A 19,576-nucleotide genomic window follows, 5' to 3' on the forward strand; every position below is an offset into this window, starting at 1 on the left:
CATTCCGGGAAAGTGGTCACGTTTACAAATACCCATTATGGCTTTTCAGTAGTTGTTGGACGCACTATAAATTAGTTTTATTTATTTATTAATTTTTTGTCTTCATAGTTCACTGGATACTTCTGATATCGTAAATAATAATATGTCTTCAAGGCCTTGTTATCATAGCGATGATACATGTCTTACAACTGCCTATACTACTACTTCACAGTAATTGCAACATGTGGATCGTCTTGATCTTTGGCGGAGCATCCGAGCGCGACGCAGCATAGTTTACCGTAGAAGCCCTCTACTGTACGCTGGTTGCCCTCATGATACGTCGTGTCCTTGGCTGACGGGGTTGGTTTAGATGGGAAACGTTTTCATTGACGGTTTGGTCTCTACATATATCATTGGCAAAGAGAAACGCCACGAAGCATTTTTCGTCCCTGCAAAATGCTGATTATGTCTCTAACCTGACAAGAAGGTACACCTCCAATTTGCACCTGTAAGCAATGGCGCTCTTTCCCGTATCCACCGAGAATACACTTTCTACATCCGCAGCGGTGGGCGTCTAGTTGGAAGATATTGTGCTCTGTGACAACCTTACGGCGAGGTCTGCATAACCTCTTCGTGGCCGCCCGCGGCGGTTGTGGCAAAGTATCGCACATCGACATCATCGTCTTCCTGTAGCTTCTCCAAGTTGGGCAAGATTCGTTGCTGGATCAACTCTTGCCCCTTGGGCGAGGGCGTCTTCGTTTCACCCGACTTCTCGAGGTCTATCAGGGATCCCTCAGCCGGCAGGCGGCGCAGCGTATCGATCAGCACTGCATAGGATTTGGCTACGTTGAAACGAATGTTGGGAATATCGTCGGTCGTCAGTCTCTCCAGAATAGGGAGGATGGAGGACTCAATGATGTCGACACTGACCGCGGGAGCGAGAGTCTGTTTCTGTTAGCAAGTTGATCTTTTGCTGGTAGAAAGTCATTGCTTACAGAGATCGCAAAGCATGTAGTCATTCTGTAGAGATAGTTGGGATGTTGCCCCATGGCCATCACTTTCGGAATGATCGACTGACTTGCCCATTCCACGCCAAATACTTCTGTGAGCTTCTTCAAGTTCTGCGTGGCAGCCTCTCGAATAGAGAAGACAGTATCTCCCAGCCAACCCATGCACAGATTACTGAGTTGCTCGTCGAAGAATTTGACACCCAACTGGCTAGCGAGGAGGGGAATATATTCGATGATAGCCAGACGGACTCGCCACTGCTTGTCTTCGGCCAACTGCACAATGGCTGGAAGTAAGGACTGGGAGAGGAGCTCGATGCCGATCACTAAATTGAGTCTCAGTCAACCGAGTGTCTTCCTTAAGTGTACAGCGCGAGAAAACCTACCTTTGTTTACTAGCTCTAGTTTTGAGATTATGTGCAGACGCACATCGGGGAATTCGTCTTTGAGCATCTGCAAGAACATTGGAAGAAGGTGTGCAATCGTCCTGCGGTATTGTAAGAAAACTGCCCAAGAATGTGGCCAACAGAGAACCGGAATCTACTCACTCTTCCTTCCCAAGTATAGGAGCAAGTCCACTGATTTGCGTTCCTAAAGCCGCACGCACATGTTGAGAAGGGTCCGAGACAAGATCTTCAATACTTGTCATAATCTCATTCAGTAACGTCTCACGGTCAATCAGGTTGCAGAAGCCTAGGATCTATTAGCGATAAAGGTCATAGAAGGGCACACTGAGAGATTATATACCGGGGATCTGTCCAGCAATGGCTGTGCGAACTTCAGCCTCGGTATCCTTCAACAGCTTCACGAACGCTGGCACGAGGTCGCGTGTGACAACCTCTTCATCAACCGCCTTCGCAATCTAACAAAACAAAACAGTCAGTCTTTCAATTTTGAAGAAGGACTTTCTCAAACAATACCGCTCCTACCTTCTCGAACCGATCCGCCACCATGTATCTCACCCTCCAACTCTTGTCCTCGAATAGGTTCCGCAACGAAGTCAATAGGACACCGTGACTTGACTGCTGCTCCTTTGGTATCTCCTCGGCGATAGAAATGAGAATGTCGACAGTAAGCAGACGGACGCTATCCTGATCATCACTTGCCAGGTACTGGAATAGAGGGATCATTTCGTCAATGATGACTTGGCTGTCCATCTCCTTGATAAATTTGGCAAGGTGAGTTGCAGACTGTCTCCGCACCATGGGGGTGTCATCGTGTACGAGACCACCAAACTGCTGTCGAAGGGTCTGCTGCAAAGCCGGGGATACTTTACGGTATGGCACACTATAGAGACCCGCGGCGGAGATCTTCGAGGTAAACCAGTCTGCTTTGGAGAGGCGAAGGGTCATGGGCACGAAATGCTCCTCGACTTGCTTCTGGGAGAGCTGATCGCAAATCTTGTTAAGGGACTCAACGGCCTATGCAGAAAATCAGTATCCGGTCCGACGATATCGACAGGTTCTCCCGACCTTCTCTCGGACCAGTGGTTCCTCAATTGCCGCAAGGTTTTCCAGGGGCGAGAGCAAGACATGTGCATATTCTGGTCCGCCAACATATTCAACGAAGTTTCCCAACTCCTCGCTCAGTGCGGTCAGAACTTCATCCTCATCCTCGACAGAGTCTACCAATATCTGTGTCAGATCTCTTTGTTCGCCAGGAAATGCTCAGCCAGAACTAACCATCAAGGAACGGGATCAATTCTTCTCTCGTTCTCTCCGGGCCCAGAGCTAGTGCAATGGTGGACAGGCGGTGGATCGCATTGAGACGAAGGAGCACATCATCATGCTAGACGTTCAGGTAGTCAGTCATGACACGTGCCGGTGGCTATCATATGGTTCGCTATAACGTTCGACAACGACGTACCTTCAACTCATCAATGAGGACGGCGATGGGGTAGAGCTCATCGTTTTCACCCTGAGAGTCCATCACGGATTCCGTGTGGGGGACGATGTGTCGCGTCGTAGGAAAGGGTAGACAGGCGAGGATGTGGCAGGTCCCCGAGAACTGTTGTCACCAGGCAGTCTGCTCAATCTCGTAATCAAGCAAACAAAGACGATTTGGGAGGATCTAGGCGGGGTATTATTTCATGAACGTCGTAGGCAGGGGATTCCTAGACAGATAGCCTTAGCACCACTTCCAGGGGCCGGTTGTTGGTCGTATAATGGGTAATGGATCATGCAGCGTACGCCCCGACTGAGGTTTCGTGGGGTTGGGCCGTCGCAGGAGAGAGACGCTGAGCCGCGACAGCGGAGCAGGACGTACCTCAAGAATTGGACGGCGTGCCGAGAGGCTTCGGAGACCGACAACGACTGAGGGATGCTTCTTCGATAGCTTTTGGGAGAGGGGCGGAGCGGGGAAGAAACGAGCGGTCTATTACGATGTTCCAATGCGCCAAATGTTGGAAGGTGAGCTCGGGTGGTTGCTTGGCTCTCCCTCTTTGGGTCTTTGGGGGCAAGGAGGGAGGCTGTGGCTGGTGAAGGGGTTCGCCTGGTGAGTCTGTGAGTCTGTGAGTCCGTGACCGTCAAAGCGCCGCAGAGGAGGGGAGGTGTGGCGGTGCATCTGAGAGAGTAATGTGTCACGGCCTGGATGAAGATAGATTGATTATTACTGATTGACTGACTGAGCTGACCTGAACCCACGGTCTATCACCAGAACGCCTCGATCGCTCAGCTTTACGTGGTCAAGCTCTGTAGTCTTTCTACCGCACCCCCCCAAGAAGCAGCGCCCTCTCGACGCTGCACCTCCTGCCATCGATCTTTTTTCTTCTGTGAGCGGCAGCGCGGGGAAGCCCTCTCACCATGCCTACCATTTCGGTCGATAAGTACGCGCTCTTCAAGGAGCTAGGTCGAAAGTGCGCACAATCCTCTTTTTCTGGACGCTTGGTTCGCTTTGCTGATCCATCTTTCGTGCAGCTACACGACGGAAGAGTTCGACGAGCTGTGCTTCGAGTTTGGTATGTCCTATGTGCGCCGGCTTTTCCGTGCGGCCAACGCTGACGATTATAACAGGCATTGAGCTTGACGAAGATGTAACAGACCCTCTGTGACTGGATTCATGCTGTGGCAGTATACTGAGATGACACAGACGGAGCATTCGGAGCGACCGATCGTCGACGGAAAGCAAGAAGCCCCTCAACTGAAGATCGAGATCCCTGCGAACCGGTATGACTTGATGTGAGATGGGCTCTGAAGGGTAGAACGGGACTGAGACAACTGCAGATATGACCTCCTCTGCTTTGAGGGAATTTCCCTCGCGCTCAACGTTTTCTTGGGCCGAAGATCGTCGCCGAACTACAGACTGGTCCCTCCGGCAGGCGGAGAGCTCCAGAAGCTTATTGTCAAGGAAGATGTGAGAGGATCCTTACTTTGGGGAACGAGCACTTGCTGAACCAAGTTGCAGACGATGAAAATCAGACCGTACGTTTCGGGAGCAATCCTCAGGAATATCACCTTCGACGAGGCTCGCTACGAGTCATTCATCGCTCTTCAGGACAAGCTGCACCAGAATCTTGCCCGCCAGAGGACGCTGGTGTCCATTGGAACGCACGATCTGGACACCATCAAGGGACCATTCACCTATGAGGCTCTCCCGCCAAAGGAGATCAACTTCATCCCGCTGAACCAGACGAAGAAGATGAACGGTGAAGAACTGATGACTTTCTATGAGGTATAGCTCACTTCCTTTTGTTTCTTCCATCACAGCACCAAGCAGACATAGTTGACACAGATCAACAGAAAGACAAGCACCTCGGAAAGTACCTCCACATTATTCGAGACTCGCCGGTGTACCCCGTCATCTATGACTCCAATCGGACTGTCTGCTCGCTTCCCCCAATCATCAACGGCGATCACTCCAAGATAAAATTGAGCACAAAGAACGTTTTCATCGAAATCACGGCTCTGGATAAGACGAAGCTGGAGATCGTGAATAAGATCATGGTGACCATGTTCTCCCAATATACTGCCGAGCCTTTCACGTACGTATTGCTAGTGATTCTCGAAGAGTGACGCATGTCTGATCTATATAATACGGCAGGGTCGAGCCTATTGAGATTGTCTCGGAGCACAATGGCGAAAGTCGACAGACCCCCGACCTCAGTCCTCGCACCACGCAGGCCGAGGTCTCGTACATCAACCAATGCTGTGATTTGAAGCTCACCCCCACTGAGATCGCGAACCTGTTGACAAAGATGGCCTATCAGGCTAAGCCGTCTTCATCTTCCCCGGATCTCATCGATGTCGATGTGCCCCCAACCCGGGCTGATGTGCTGCACCAGGCAGACATCATGGAGGACGTGGCCATCGCCTACGGTTTCAACGAGCTTCCTCGATCGTTCCCCAGCAAGTCTGGCACGATTGCTCAACCTCTCCCGATCAACAAGCTCACGGATATCCTCAGATTCGAGGCAGCCATGGCTGGTTGGTCCGAAGTGTTGCCGTTGATCCTGTGCTCGCACGACGAGAACTTTGCTTGGCTTAACCGCAAAGACGACGGTAACACCGCCGTCAAGTTGGCTAACCCCAAGACTCTTGAATTCCAAATCGTTCGCACCAGCCTTCTCCCCGGTCTGCTGAAGACGATCAGAGAGAACAAGCACCATGCCGTGCCCATGAAGATCTTCGAGGTCAGCGACGTTGCCTTCAAGGACTTAGCCCTAGAGCGCAAGAGCCGCAACGAGAGGCATTTCGCGGCTGCCTGGTACGGTAAGACCAGCGGTTTCGAGATCGTCCACGGTCTGTTGGACCGTCTTATGGCCATGCTCAGGAGCGCCTTCATCACCAAGGAGGAAGGTCTCCAGAACCAAGCCGTCGCTGACGCCCAATACTGGATCGAGGAGCTCGATGGTAAGTCCTATAATGCTGCACCTTTATCGCTTAGATCTGACTCTTTATGCACAGAGCCCACCTACTTCCCCGGCCACGCCGCCTCCATCCACGTCCGGATCAACGGCAAGGAGCATGTCATTGGTGCCTTTGGCATCTTGCATCCTACCGTCTTGGAGAAGTACGAGCTGAAGTACCCCGTCAGCACGCTCGAAATGAACATTGAGGTCTTCCTGTGAGAAGCAGCAGCTGGTTTATAAAAAGGTCGAAAAGAAAAGGAAAAGAAAAGAACAAAATGCAAATAGAAACTACAAGATATCCCGGAGACATTGAGTGATGGTAGATATCTTAGACATTGGTTTCCTAGATAGATGATGAGACGAAAAAGGTGCCTGCGGAAAATGCGCTCAAGTATATTAAAAGAACAGAAAGAGATAGTCCCGAAGTGAAATACCAGATTACTATAAATTTGTCGATTGGTCTTCCATAAAGAAGTTATGTGTGGTACCGTAAAGATATCTCGCACATCTGGATGAGGAATACACCTAGGTTGTATCCAGCGAACATGGTGTACTCGCGGGGAGGGGCCCTTGATCCCTTACGTCTCTACTACGTTCAAAAAGTACCTTCTACCATATATCTAGAAGGAGGCCAAGGAAATACAGAGAGTTTTTTTTATCGAAGTTTCTGAAATTTTTTGGATTGGCATTTCCTTCCTTCTTGTCCCGCTGAAAACCTAAAGCCCGCTGTCATCACAATTCTGCCCCTACGCCAGAGACAGGCCGCTTCTTTTCTTTTCTGGGAGTTCGTTCCCCATTGCTTTTTGGCATCTCGTATGCATCATAGATAATCATTTCACCGGGTTCGGTCTAGGAGTAGGAATGAAAAGGAGGTAGAATCAAGTACTCCTCCCACCGCGAGGGAACCCAAGACGGAAAAAAACGATCAAGGCTTTTTTTCATATGAGGTCCAGGTTGATGAGGAAGTAATAATTCATGTTGTAGTTAATTGCGGGTAGTAGGAAACACAAGAAGTGAGAGAGAACAGGACCGAAGAGAAGATGAGGACGACGGAAGAAGAGAAGCAAATCACTCTTGCGCGTACGCTTCCGGAGCGCCCTCCTGGGCCTCGGCCTCCTGCTGCTCGGCCAGTCTCTGCTGCTCGGCAAGCTGCTGAGCGGCGAGAGCCTTGGCACCGTAATCCTGGCTGACGGGCTGCAGGATGGGCTGCTCCTCCTTGGGCTCGATGATGGTGACAGAGTCGGGGAGAGTCTTCTGGGGGCCGGACTTGCCCTCGGGGTCAGAACCACGCATGATCTTGACCTTGATACCCAGGACACCCTGGCGGAGGAGGACGTGACGGGTGGCGCTGTCGATGAAGTCCTTGGCGGGCTGACCGGAGTGGATCATGAAACCGTCCTGTGAAGGTGAAAGATGCAATTAGCCTCCCGTTTCCCGAATATATACCCTCCGCTGTATCAAATCTCTTATCTCCGATATTCTTCAAATATCTGCAATATCCCCCAGAACAACCATGATTCCCAATAGATAAGACGGAAAACGTACAGTGAACTTCATGGACTTGGCACGAGCGGCCCTCAGCTTTCCGGAAACGACAACCTCGCAACCCTTGGCACCGGACTCCATGATGAAACGGAGAACACCGTAGCATGCTCGGCGGACGGCCAGACCGTTCAGAAGCTTGTAACGGAGAGACTCGCACTGAGCGACGGCGGACAGACCGCGGTTCTGGACCTTGGCGGCATAGAGGGAGACGGAGTTCTCGGGGAACTTGAAGCGCTTCTGGATCAGGGAGGTAAGCTCGCGGATGCGGCGACCCTGCTCACCAAGAACCTCCTGGGTGTGCGTAGCACGGACGACTGGGAAAGAAAAGAGCATCCGTTAGTATCGATGCGACCAATTTCAACAACGTTTTTCATGTTTCCTCCCGCTTTGACATAATTCTCTCTCATTTCATCTCCAGAACCGTGACAGACACAATGGAATCAATGGCGACATACTGATATCGGTGACGGTGGGAGTAACACGGACTTCGACGCCCGAGTAACCCTCCTCAGCCAGTTCGCGCTGGAAGAACTCGTTCAGCTCGGCGTAGAAGACACCGTCCGCGACGAACTTGCGGCGCTTCGAGAGAGCTCCCTGGGTAGCAGCCATGATTGCGTTTCTGCTGATCGAATTGGGTTGTCGAAGAGAAACGGCCGAGGACGCTGGGCGATGTAGCGGAGCTCCGAGGTTGGGGAAGTCGGTCGAGGTCGAAGGTGGTCGGCGGTCGTGATGTTTTAAGAGATTCCGCGTTAGTGGGGGATTTTTCGGATAGGGCTTGGGGTTTGCCCTCGCTTGCGCGCACTCTGCCGCCTTTCCCGATCGGGATGGTCCAGCCCAACCTGACTGAACTACAAGTCTACAAGTCTACAACCCATAACTAGTTAGATAACTAGGTACTTGATAGTCCTCATCTTGCTATCTGTCCAGCCCTATCGACTCTATACGGTCAGAAACATCCATGGTGATGATATCCTATCTGCTACTTGCACCTACTTACGGACTATGTCAATCAAACTGACAAGAAACCATCAAAGCAAAGGAATTGTATTCTCCAGTCAAATTCAGAGTCTCTTCCGGAGATGCTCTCAATAACAGGAAGATGTATCGTGCTCTAAAGTCACATAGCTCAATCACGCTCAAGTGGTCCGTGGCTGTTCCAACAATGCCAACCAGTACGCCTCTTGCTTTCCGAAACAAACATGACTGTTGCAAAACGTAAAGACATGCATCAAAGACGCTTTCATTGCATTTCGACTTCCATCTCACTGGTACCGCTCGATGAAGACTTGGTGTCCTGGCTATTCTCCTTGTTCTTGGGCAACCCCAGGTTGGAGAACCCGGCTGTGAGGGCGGCCACCCCCGTTGCAGCTGCAGCAGGGACTACCTTTCCAGGCAAACCACTGCCCACTGCCTGTTTGGTTGTCTCGACACCGGTCAGGACTGGCGTTCGCCTCCCGGTTCTTGAACTGTCCCGGCTGGTGGAGACACCGTACCGGGGACCATTCATCTCTGCATCGGTCCGTCCGAAGACCTCGGGCCACCATCTCACTTCACTAGTTCGAGGAAAGATAAGACGTTCCCTTCCCCTTTTATTGTCATCAATGAGGGGATCGTAGTTTGGGTTCAGGAACTGTTCCCGTCTGGCCAGAAAGTAATCCCATACGCTCCTTGTCCTCTCCTTTGCCCGCGCTTCGACACGTTCCTTTTCGCTGTTGAAAAGGAATGTACCGTACTGACAGGAATAGAGGTGGTATAAGAGACGCCGTAAAAAGCGTTCATTGAACTCGAAGCGTGTTGGATACTGGTATAGCAGCTGATATGTGGCGTCCAAGAATTGATGGAATACTGGACTAGTCTCCTTGACTTTCGTCACCTCCTTCTCCGATAGCACCGGTTTCGAAGTGGCGCTGATCTTTTTGGGCACGGGGCCCTCCGAATCGTACGATTGCATTTCCCCATCTGATTCGCCCAGGGAGTCGCGGCTCGTGTTATCCCTGTTGAAGAACCCTTTTGCGCTGAGAAAGGCGTTCTCGAGAGCCTTCCCCGCGCCCCCAGTCTCTCCGAAAGCCCTATTGGAATCACCTCCGATCCTTTCGTTTTCGACCTGGAACCACTTCTCGCTGTTGAGGTGTCCAGCTCGATGACGGAACATGTGACCGAAAGACAGCCAATCCTTTTCTACCAACACCATGAATCCTTCCAATGTTCGATAATACGGATCAAGGCATATCTGGCTTAGAGCACTGAGCTGGCTGGTACGGTCCCACCCATCCGAACAGTGTATCAGAACGTGTGAATGCTGTAACCCAACCTGACGAGCTATCAAGCCCGCACCGTCTAGGATACCAGCGATATGTTTCAGCCATCCACTCCTCACAAGCTGCTCTCTGTTTGGCCCAAGTGGCGTGACATCAGATTCCTTGAGCGCATCGACAACCTTGTTCAACGAATCCCGCATGACATGAATGTTGTCAATACCAAGATATACCTTTGTAGCGAATTTGTAGTTGTCCATGTTCTCCGATCCCAGGCCCACAGCTTGCATTGCGAAAGCGTTTACCGTAGGTCGAGCATCAACGATGAGATTGTGCTGCTGAGCACCATAGATGTGTGACTTCTCCTCTGTATCCCCGCGTACCGCGCCCACCACTTCATCCTCCAGCTCCTCCGCGTTCGTGAGTTCAAAATCTGCCTGACCACCTAGGGTCTCCTCTTGGCTCGACGTATTAGAACCTGGTTCCGATGGTGGTGGAGTGACATTCGACAGAGGCCTCTCTGAACGCGACGTCGAGAATATGGCTGCCAACAACTTCTCATCTTGGATGCTTCTGTTCTGACGGACGCCCACGAGTGGCTGCGAGCTCCGCGTGATTGAACAGTTGTTGACAGGATGAAGATATGTCAAGACTGGTATTCGTGCTCTAGAACGGTATCGGCCTGCGTAATTGAGCGTGTTATCCGATATGGCTAGGGGGACCGGAAGGAGAGCTGGATAGGTCGGGGAGAACTGCCAACGTCAGAGGACTGCAAGATATTGTAATACGGCTGCTGAAGGCTTACTGTATAGTCGATATTGACCTCCGAGATGCGCCAACCCGGATGTCCGCCTTCCTTTCCAACCCCCAGACGAGCCCACTCCTTGCGAGCGTCGTACAGACTCCACCCATTGAAATCCTTCTCCGGGAGCTGTGGCTGGTAGCTAAAGGCGTAAAGTTTTTCGATGCGACCGATCTTGCAGGTCCATAGCTTGATGCTGTCATACACATCTCGAGCTTTGTTCTCGCTTGAAAAGTAGAAGCAGACGAAGGTGAAGTCGCGACATCTCAGCCGAATCGAGGAGGGCTGCCTGGACACAGCAGGGGCCGGTCTGAAAGTGCAGAAAGCGATAATCGGATACGTGATCCACAGCTCTCTTGGTCTGGCCACTGTTCCCTTCACCCGTGCTTCTTCAGAGATTGGAGGAGTATGCGAGAATATCAGATGGTGCGGAGTCAGATGGAGCGTGCCAACGACCTGTTCCCCACGGCGCGCCAAGGTCACATCCTCGACCTAGAATGATGACAAGAGAAGGAGATTAGAGACTGGATTAGATTGTTATCGAGGATCATCACTTTATTTCCCGTGCACACCTTGGCGATCCGTGTCCGTTCCATGCTCGTGACGGTCACTCCCAGCGCATCACGCTCATAGCGAATAGCGTTGCAAGGAAATGGGGGGGGAGGGAGGATGAGAACACGTTTAACTGGGGATTGTAAAATTAATGGCGGCCGAGCCAGGATAGAAGCTTGCGAAGTTACTACTGACAGTGAAGCAGACAGACAAAAGTAGTTCTAGTTTAGTCGGGTATCGTGATGGTTTTGGGCTGGGGCTTCACAGTGTTCGTGTCGGCACAAGCGCCAATAAGTCGACTCCGACCGCCAGGCTAGACTCCCCGCTACGTCAATTGTTATCCACCTCTCCTTACAGAGTATAGCAGAGATTTTCCAGACCCCACTTGAGCCTGTACTCGATATACTTCCTGGGTTGCCGCTGTTGTGCACGGCAGGACGATACGGTATGTGAGACTTTTCAGCTAACCTGACTCTTGCGTTTTGTACGCTTATTTCTCGTGTGTCCCTGATCTATGGCGTCTACTTAGTCAATACCCAAGCACTTTCTTTTTGCTCCAAGTCTCTTCAAATCCCGACATTCTACCCTACTAAACAAAGCAATATTTCATTCTTTGTAGATCTCATTCTCTATGATCACTCCATATACGCTTGACGACCGTCTGTTAACGGTTAATACAAAAACCGTGATGTCGTCATCAGCAGGTCCCGTGCCGCCAACTGAGAAGGACATATTTCGATATCGATACCAACATGGAACCAACCTCGGCGCCATTTTTGTACTGGAAAAATGGTTGAAAGGCTCTATGTACGAAAAGGGAGCAGAAGGATCAAGCGAATTGGCAGCCATCAAGAGGTTCGTTGTCCTGCCTTCCAACAAGCTCTTATCCCCTATTGTGCCCCTGGACTGACTGCGGGAAAGCTCCCTCAAAGCTTCGGGGCTCGAGGCTACCAGAGCAAAGTGGGAGAAACACTGGCGCACGGCATTGACGGATGAAGACTTTCAATGGCTCAAGAATGTCGCACATTGCAATTGCATACGGTTGCCTATAGGCTACTTCACACTCGGACCGGCTTTCTGTAAAGGCACGGCTTTCGATGGAGAGCCCGCGAAAGTCTACGTCAATGCCTGGAGCATTGCCAAGGAGCTGATTGAAAGATGCCACCATGAGGGTATCGGGATCCTCGTCGATATGCATTGCCTTCCCGGGGGCGCCAACGGCGACGCGCACAGTGGCACCGACAACGGCAAGGCTGAGCTTTGGAAAAGTTCAAAGAATCTCTCCAGAGCCAAGGACTGCATCAGTTTTCTCCTGCAGGACATAGCCCGTCATGGAATGCCCGGCGTTATTGGACTCCAGGTATGCAACGAGGCCCAGTGGAACGCTTCAGGGATGTACCAGTGGTATGACGACGTTCTGGCCATCGCCAGCTCCGTGGACCCGTCATTGCCTATCTACATCAGCGACGCGTGGAATCTCACAGCTTGTCTCGACTATGCGGCGAAGAAAAATAGAGTTGATACTCGCACTCCTGTTAACCCTGTGATCATCGACACGCACAAGTATTACACGTTTACGGAGTCTGATAGATCGAAGTCGCCGCAAGAGATCATCTCTCGGATTCCCAAAGAACTTGAGGAGCTGAGGAACCGCCAAGGCAGTATTTCCGATCACAAGACCGCGGTGGCAGTTTACGTCGGAGAGTATAGTTGTGTGTTGGACGGACGCACATGGAATCGTGTCGACCCTTCCCAACGACCAGAACTGACCAAAACTTTTGGCAACGCACAGACTAAGGTGTGGACATCGAAGGCCTCCGGCAGTGCGTTCTGGACCTTCAAGATGGACTGGATGGATGGCGGCGACTGGGGTTTCAAGGAACAAGTGAAAAAAGGCGCCATCCCACCGCCACGCTGGACCACAATTCCACAGGCAGAAGTGTTGGCCAAGGTGAAAGAGGCAGAAGCACAGCGCTCCTATTTCAGGAATCATTCACTAGCAGAACATACGCGCTTTTGGGACTCCTCAGCGCCAGGAGTCCACTTCGAGCACTGGCGCTATGCATACGGCTGGGACCTTGGATTCAGCGATGCGATGAACTTCTTCTGCGCTAGGGCTCACGGTGTAATACCAGGAGAAGGCGATGGCGGTGACATGATTGGCGCCAGAGAGCTGTGGTTAAAGAAGCGCATGCTCGAAACTAATCAGTTCGGTTTGAACTTTGGTTGGATATGGGAAGTTGGATTCAGACGAGGTGCGAGAGATTTTTACAGGTTTATGGGTGTATAAGGACAGAGGATAGTCATACGATCGACAGACGATAGACGAATACCTCTCGTCAAACTCTCCCCTTATGTTTTCCATTTTGACGGCGATTATTATTACCCCGGTTGCTTTTATGTGTCGTCCCTACCTCGCTAGAGGGTCTGGGCTTGCTGAGATAAGATCAAATTGGCAAGTAGTTAACTAAATATAGATTATTTCCTTCTAACTTTACAATATAATCGTTTAAAATTCAGGGGTCCCCTAATAAAAACTTGAGATTTAGATGAATATTCTATGTACCTTCTATATGGTAGCACCATACAAAAGGTAGAACACAAGTGCGGTGGGAAACACAACTACGCCGGGGATTACCCACGACAGCAAGGACTTTCACGGATAATGATGAGGACAGCAAGAAGTGTCACGGATAATGATGAGCTCGTCTATCTCTTCCCTCCATCTCTCTCATCTGCTAACAGCCCTTTTTGCTGTGACTGATCTGTTATTTTCTTCTCTCAACCACTCTCATCGTCATTTTCGGCCTCTCCCCGCTCGCGTACTTGCAAGCTGTGTTCAACCCCCCCGCGTCTGGCTGTCTTGGAATACTTTACGTTTGGTTGTCATCGCTTTCTTTTCCCATCCTCATACTCATACTCATACTCCATTCTCATTTTTTGAGAACCTTACACTTCTTTTCCTAACCAGATCCCGCTGTCGTTGCGCTGCTCTCACCTCACTCTGATCTTTCCCCGCCTCTTTCTTGACATACTGGTCTGGTCTCCCATCCATCTTAGCCATGGCAGACGCAGAGTTCCAAGATGTATAGCGGCACGCATTAATTGCCAGATTTAACTCTGCATTTTCGGGTCTGAAATATGGAGAGAGCCTTCAACTGAAACCTGGAATATGGGCAGCACTTTGGTTATCTGATTGAAGGGGGTAGTTTGGGTGATAGGGGATACTGTTGACGTGGACGAGAGTACTGGCCCGAGCCGTATGGAATTTAAATTGGAACCACGCGGAGATACTTATGCGCCGCGGGAAACGCTTATGTATGTGCTTTATTGACTTATAAATACCCATATAATAATAAATATTAAATAATTTCTTTGAAGTATATACTTGGTATGTAATGCTAATGACCTTATGAACAACACCAACTCCGCCGTCTGTCGTTATATTACATAGACCAATAATAAACATATCAAGGAATGAATATACACCCCGCAAATGACAAGCCAAGTTCTTCTCACGTTAAGTTGATTGCGCGCTCAGAACCGGTTAGTACTACCTAGCTGAAACGCCAAGTTGCACGCAGTGTTATAAAAGTAATGGAATTCCTGCTTGAGCGCGTCATCTGCGGAGAGCATAGAATCGAGACCAGCAGCAGCAAAGGCGTTATCGATGGTTTGGCCACTCATAACGTCCATATCCAGCGAGAGCACCGTGGAGTGTTCTCCGAACGGGGGTAGAAGGCGGTAGAATGCGTAACTAAGCTTCTCTCCATGGAAATCGTAGATATGAAAGCGTGATGTCCTGAACTTGACCAAAGGTGGGAAAACATACGTCCCAGTAACATACTCGTCTGATTGCCCGACTGTCTCCGCATCCTTGGGATTATTTTGGGGGTTGATGAGCTTCTTGGGAAGCGATATGTCAAAGAAGGCTTGAGATGCGTGCTGGTTCTCATCAGCCTGGGTCCGGAAAGGAAGGCTCTGCAAGAGATTGGCGATGCTCGTCACGAAAGGCTCCCCTTCTGATCGATGGGCTGCATGGCCTAGAGGAATTTCACCGGGATTTTGGCCTTCAAGTAGATCGTAGAGTGTTTTCTTTGTGAGTCGAAGATCTTGACTGTTTTCGGGAAGTAAATAATCAATGCTGTTTTCCTGTAGAACTGCCTCGGCACTGCGTATGACCACGGAAGTTGAGGATGCAGGGTCACCATCACCATTCAGCATGCCAACCTCAATATCGAGGATGGGGAAAGCGACGGGATTCGAGATAGAGGGCGTTAGTCGGAAACGATGGATTATTTGATGATCAGTTCCGGGAAACGGTGTCAATACCCGTATGAAAGGTCCAATTCTTGGGATATTTTCTAAGAAAATGCGGCGAGTCGACAGTTCTCCAAGGCGAGCAGCGCTGAAGGTTCTATCGCCCTGGCCGATATTGTCGAGGAACAGACACTGCCCAACCTTGGCTGTCAGGCTCTCTCTGATATGAGCTTGGTTAAGTGATTTCATGTCGATGGCTGGTGTCTGTCTGAATAATCCTAGGAGATCACTAGATAGATGCTCCCTGTGCTGGTCAAAGAAAGGAGCCACCGACTTGCGTCTATCAGCTCCCTTGGTGGGGAAAGCCCATCGAAACCATTGCGCGCCTCTGTCAGACAAAGATGCCCTTTCGCCAGTATCGGCTGAATACGCGCTCGCCTCCTCGGACGTGGGCAGGTAAGTGCAGAAAGGTATAGGGCCAATGGTCTTCCGATAGAGGGCGATATCTATGTCCCGTCGAGCTTTATCTGCTTCGGATTTGTTCCCGGCAAGATAATACATGGTGCCCTTAGAATCACGGCCCTTTCTCTCGAAAACCACTCCATGGTTCTGTTCCAGCTCGTTTATGAATTCAGGCGAGAGGTGACGGTTTTCAATGCAAGAAGCATTTGGAGGAAGAGAGAGAGTAACGCTCTCTTCTTGTATTCTTGCAGTGACGTTCTGTATCTGCTCGTGGATCTGGATACACGAACGTTCGTCACCAGTGACCCTCACGAGATTCAAGGAATGCGTGACATCGATCTTTGCCTGGTGATATTGGGCCAGGTCGCGAAAGGAGAAATGTTCGGATTTTAGAAGCAAGGCGATAGCATGAGATGGTAGATGTAAGTCGAGTTGGCCAAGTTCTCCAGCGATGCCCAGGCGCCAGCAGTCTCGAAGTATCCTTTCAGCAAGGAGCCCTTTGCCGCTGAGTTTCTCAGCAGCAGCAGTTCTGTCTGATATACGCTGCTGTGATGAGGGATCCGTCTCTAAAAAGAGAGATGTTCCTGGCTTCCAATTGACCTGATTTGTACCTCCATCACCATTCTCACCAATCAAGTCTGATGGTCTAAATCTGGAAATATAGGCGCCCAATTGACTAGACGTAAAGGACTGCTCGAGCTTTTGGCGCAGATCGTTCCATTCAGTATTGTTCAGCTTGTCGTGTGGCGCATAAAGTAGACGGAACTCTTCAATGTTGGCATCTACTTCTGCGAAACCAGGCATAGTCCTCTCTTTGTCAAGTTCCTCCAATATAGATAAAAACTCATCGTCCCCGTCCGATTTCTTCTCCGTTATTTCTTTCCGGACCCGTCTATTGCCTTTCCGAGATGGTACAATGACCACCTCTCCGGGTCTACCTAATGTGCTGACATCAAGTGTGACTTTCTGTGCCTTCGAGGAGCGCAGCCCACGCTTGCATATTCGGGGTCGCTGGGGGTGTGACTGGGACTCGTGAGAATCATCGTCTGGGGCGTCATGATATCGGGCGAATTGGTGGCGACCATCAGACGCCGCGAGTAAAGAAGTTTCTCTGCATGCAGGGGATAATCGGCGTCTCAGGAGCCCCACTGCATTCCTAGAATGCCTGGATAACATATGTAAGAACAGAGTAAAGAGAGCCGAAGTAACTACCTTGAGTTGAAAGCTAGCACAAAAGTTCATGCTCCGCGGAGTTTCTGAGCGGAAGCTACCTGATTTCGCGCTAAGCTCTAATGGGATACTTCAGACCTGAGGCATCAAACGCGTTTCAGGCCTTCTCATTTGCTGAGGGTCACGTGGCGCTGCAGTACGGTCGCGCAGAAGGACCATTAGTGAGAATATCAAAATGGCTCAGATCCGCTAATTTCTAGGCCCTCCTATTGGCCAGCGATTGTAAGCGCGAACATCGAAACTATGTACCTCAGACCCACTAATTCTCAGGTTTTATCATTGGCCTACGTAGTATAATGCCAAGCCGGTATAAAGGTTAAAACTCCTCAAACACGCTAATTTGTAGGCGCTCTGATCAGTCATAACATTATTTAGGCCAATTAGATTGCTTCAGACGCGGAGTATAATAACACTTAACAACGGGCTCTGCAACGAGTACAACTACTATATTCTTTCTTTTGTTTCTGAAAGATAGAGATGGTTATCTGCCGCTGGTATCGTCGAGACGAAATGCAAAGCATAGCATGCCCTACCGGAGTTCAAAATCCAATATGCTGCTATGAGCTAGATTCTCATCTCTGAAATTGTCGGCCCCTAGCTCAAGATGCCCTGTAGAGAACTGAGGTTTGTGTTTGTAAATCACTAGACCTGCAAGCATCAAGTCAACGATCTGTCGGAGTCGGCGGGTTTGACGTTGGACCTCTGTACAGTGGGATGAAGGAAGCAGTGTAGCTCGCCAGTCAGCCCGTTCCGATCTGGCGAACCATTTTTTTTGGATATCCAAATTCACGACAACTGGCAGGCGAAAGCTCCCAACGAGGCGGTCAAACAGACGTTCGCTGTAAGAGCCGTCCAGCCAGATTATTCTTGAAACAGTACGCAACATTCCGCCACAGTGCAAGATAAGTGATTCGCCATAGGTAACGTGGAACCAGAAATTTAGACCGACTCCAAGAAATGGAGTTTACAGGAGTAATAACTGATCACCGGGCAACCGTCTGCTAGTTTAGCAATTGGGGACGAGTACAGATGGTGATGGAAACGATATTCCATTTAAGAGATCCTGAACGAAGCAATTTCTGGAGATCAATCCTTCACTGAAATCTCCCAGCTTCTTAGATCTTCACGCACATCAAACTCGGATACCTCAGGAGCGGGTCCACGGTTTTTCCACTTCTTGCCTGTGCTACTGTCATACAGCTGCTGCGAAATGCTTCCTCTACTTCCAGGGCTTTCTGAACCCGACGAGATTTCTCCGCCCTTACTGTCTAGAGGGGAACTAGCACCAGAAGAGCTCTTTGGGCGTCCTGCTGGGTAGGGAGAAAGTCTTTTGTTTTGGATCGTCCTCCTGGTGTCGCCATCGCTTATCGAACTAATCTCTCCATACTCTCCTCGTCCTGGCCGTTCGGAGCGCGAGCTCTGGGCAGCGGGTGCCCAGCCAGCACCACCAGCGAAAAGATCCTCCACCAGCTGATCAGGTGGTAGTTCTCCCGCGCCGCAACTCCAAGAGGCCGCTAGAGTGCGACGGTACATATCTTGCAAGTCCCCAGTCTCTCTGCTCTTGATGTTTATTGATGGAACCCGGCCAAGATCATCAGGATCGCCTTGTTCTGAGGAAACCACTCCGGCGATTCCACCAAAAACCATAGCAGATCTCAGGGGAGGCCTGTCCGATATCAGCACTGGAATTCAACGCTCTGGTTTCAACATACGTGATGAAGTTCCTATCACCTTCAATTTGGTGCATGCCTATGCCAATCTTGAGCGTACTATTTACTTTGCTCTCTCGCATAAGGTAGCGTCTCGTGATGACCTCGTCAGTCTCGCTCTTGTCGACGTATTCTGCGAGGTTGAGCCGGACATTTCCCAGCAGGATCCTCTCTTCTCGTCCTCCGACCGATGAGAATTCTTGGATGATGCTGAGTTGTAAATCACACTCCTGCAGCATTTGGTTCCGATCGACCGTCATTCTAACTTGGACCACCTTTTCATAATCCCACCATGCCTTGTGATCTTGAATCATGGCTTTGTCCGTGTGGCCCCGGTGTTCCGTGGATGTGCCTGCCGGAAGACTCCATTTCACGTATCCTGTTCCGTTTGAAAGCGGAACGTTGTTGAGATCAATTATCTGTACGAAATGTTGATTTAATGACATGGGGTCATATGCACAAGCTTACAGAACAGGACCTACCCTTAGAGTGAGTTCGAACCGGGGCTATAGCCCACTTGCTCAGTAAACCATTTCATTATACCTCAAAGCTTACTGCGTACCTTTCTGCTCTTTGGAACTGTAATACTCTCGTGTCAGTCAATGCTACTATGAATAAGGGGAGCTTCCATGGAGATAACAGTATGCGGACAGTTTATGGACTTGTTTGGAGTTCACGTACCAAATGCCTGCATTGTGCATTCTCCGTATATAAGACCTCTTACTGCTTGACGATTGTTTCCCTGATCACTCCGCTCCGGTGTGCCTAGGACGACACTCCTGAGGAGCTGACCTAGACTCCTCCGCATGCGGCGCTGGCGGTAAGCCATTTTTGTCCGGCAGAAACGCCACCGATTCTGCCGCCGCCCGCCACTTCCGCCTGGTTGAAACAGAGAAACGAACATCTTTGTTTCTCGTCTTTCCTACAGA

At 50.3% G+C, this 19,576-nt stretch overlaps 7 protein-coding genes across 7 annotated transcripts; 3 read left to right on the forward strand and 4 right to left on the reverse strand.

Moving 5' to 3' along the window:
* Window positions 1-399: 399 nt before the first annotated feature.
* On the reverse strand, window positions 400-3,007 carry C8Q69DRAFT_311398 (protein phosphatase PP2A regulatory subunit A). Its single transcript, XM_028627259.1, has 9 exons — window positions 2,853-3,007; window positions 2,669-2,774; window positions 2,459-2,610; window positions 1,916-2,407; window positions 1,734-1,848; window positions 1,535-1,679; window positions 1,373-1,473; window positions 975-1,312; window positions 400-924 (listed from the first exon to the last, which is right to left on the reverse strand). Exons 1-9 carry the CDS (start codon window positions 2,913-2,915, stop codon window positions 586-588), a joined length of 1,851 nt encoding a protein of 616 aa, XP_028483614.1. The 5' UTR covers window positions 2,916-3,007; the 3' UTR covers window positions 400-585.
* A 780-nt stretch (window positions 3,008-3,787) lies between these two features.
* On the forward strand, window positions 3,788-6,051 carry C8Q69DRAFT_404535 (beta subunit of phenylalanyl-tRNA synthetase; the record flags this gene model as incomplete). Its single annotated transcript, XM_028628040.1, has 9 exons — window positions 3,788-3,840; window positions 3,902-3,942; window positions 3,998-4,017; window positions 4,074-4,150; window positions 4,208-4,337; window positions 4,389-4,655; window positions 4,724-4,965; window positions 5,025-5,833; window positions 5,888-6,051. 9 exons carry the CDS (start codon window positions 3,788-3,790, stop codon window positions 6,049-6,051), a joined length of 1,803 nt encoding a protein of 600 aa, XP_028483615.1.
* Window positions 6,052-6,900: 849 nt separating this feature from the next.
* On the reverse strand, window positions 6,901-7,986 carry C8Q69DRAFT_445885 (putative 40S ribosomal protein S3; the record flags this gene model as incomplete). The annotated part of the gene is made up of 3 exons (XM_028629094.1): window positions 6,901-7,230; window positions 7,378-7,691; window positions 7,833-7,986. The coding sequence occupies 3 exons, from the start codon at window positions 7,984-7,986 to the stop codon at window positions 6,901-6,903; spliced, it is 798 nt and encodes a 265-aa protein (XP_028483616.1).
* Window positions 7,987-8,119: 133 nt separating this feature from the next.
* On the reverse strand, window positions 8,120-11,264 carry C8Q69DRAFT_472184 (protein phosphatase). The gene is made up of 3 exons (XM_028630963.1): window positions 11,007-11,264; window positions 10,438-10,926; window positions 8,120-10,384 (listed from the first exon to the last, which is right to left on the reverse strand). The coding sequence occupies exons 1-3, from the start codon at window positions 11,028-11,030 to the stop codon at window positions 8,618-8,620; spliced, it is 2,280 nt and encodes a 759-aa protein (XP_028483617.1). The 5' UTR covers window positions 11,031-11,264; the 3' UTR covers window positions 8,120-8,617.
* Window positions 11,265-11,330: 66 nt separating this feature from the next.
* On the forward strand, window positions 11,331-13,494 carry C8Q69DRAFT_472187 (putative glucan 1,3-beta-glucosidase precursor). Its single transcript, XM_028630964.1, has 3 exons — window positions 11,331-11,431; window positions 11,606-11,841; window positions 11,908-13,494. The coding sequence occupies exons 2-3, from the start codon at window positions 11,618-11,620 to the stop codon at window positions 13,274-13,276; spliced, it is 1,593 nt and encodes a 530-aa protein (XP_028483618.1). The 5' UTR covers window positions 11,331-11,431; window positions 11,606-11,617; the 3' UTR covers window positions 13,277-13,494.
* A 17-nt stretch (window positions 13,495-13,511) lies between these two features.
* On the forward strand, window positions 13,512-14,334 carry C8Q69DRAFT_472189 (hypothetical protein). Its single transcript, XM_028630965.1, has one exon. It carries the CDS (start codon window positions 13,683-13,685, stop codon window positions 13,992-13,994), a length of 312 nt encoding a protein of 103 aa, XP_028483619.1. The 5' UTR covers window positions 13,512-13,682; the 3' UTR covers window positions 13,995-14,334.
* A 25-nt stretch (window positions 14,335-14,359) lies between these two features.
* C8Q69DRAFT_434730 (respiratory complex assembly protein Rmp1) lies at window positions 14,360-19,549 on the reverse strand. Its single transcript, XM_028628539.1, has 7 exons — window positions 19,329-19,549; window positions 19,210-19,226; window positions 19,130-19,153; window positions 18,651-19,066; window positions 18,037-18,604; window positions 17,181-17,187; window positions 14,360-16,856 (listed from the first exon to the last, which is right to left on the reverse strand). Exons 1-7 carry the CDS (start codon window positions 19,474-19,476, stop codon window positions 14,524-14,526), a joined length of 3,513 nt encoding a protein of 1,170 aa, XP_028483620.1. The 5' UTR covers window positions 19,477-19,549; the 3' UTR covers window positions 14,360-14,523.
* Window positions 19,550-19,576: the final 27 nt, after the last annotated feature.

Source organism: Paecilomyces variotii, assembly GCF_004022145.1.
Source record: "Paecilomyces variotii strain CBS 101075 chromosome Unknown C8Q69scaffold_8, whole genome shotgun sequence".
In the NCBI taxonomy this organism is placed as follows: domain Eukaryota; kingdom Fungi; phylum Ascomycota; class Eurotiomycetes; order Eurotiales; family Thermoascaceae; genus Paecilomyces; species Paecilomyces variotii.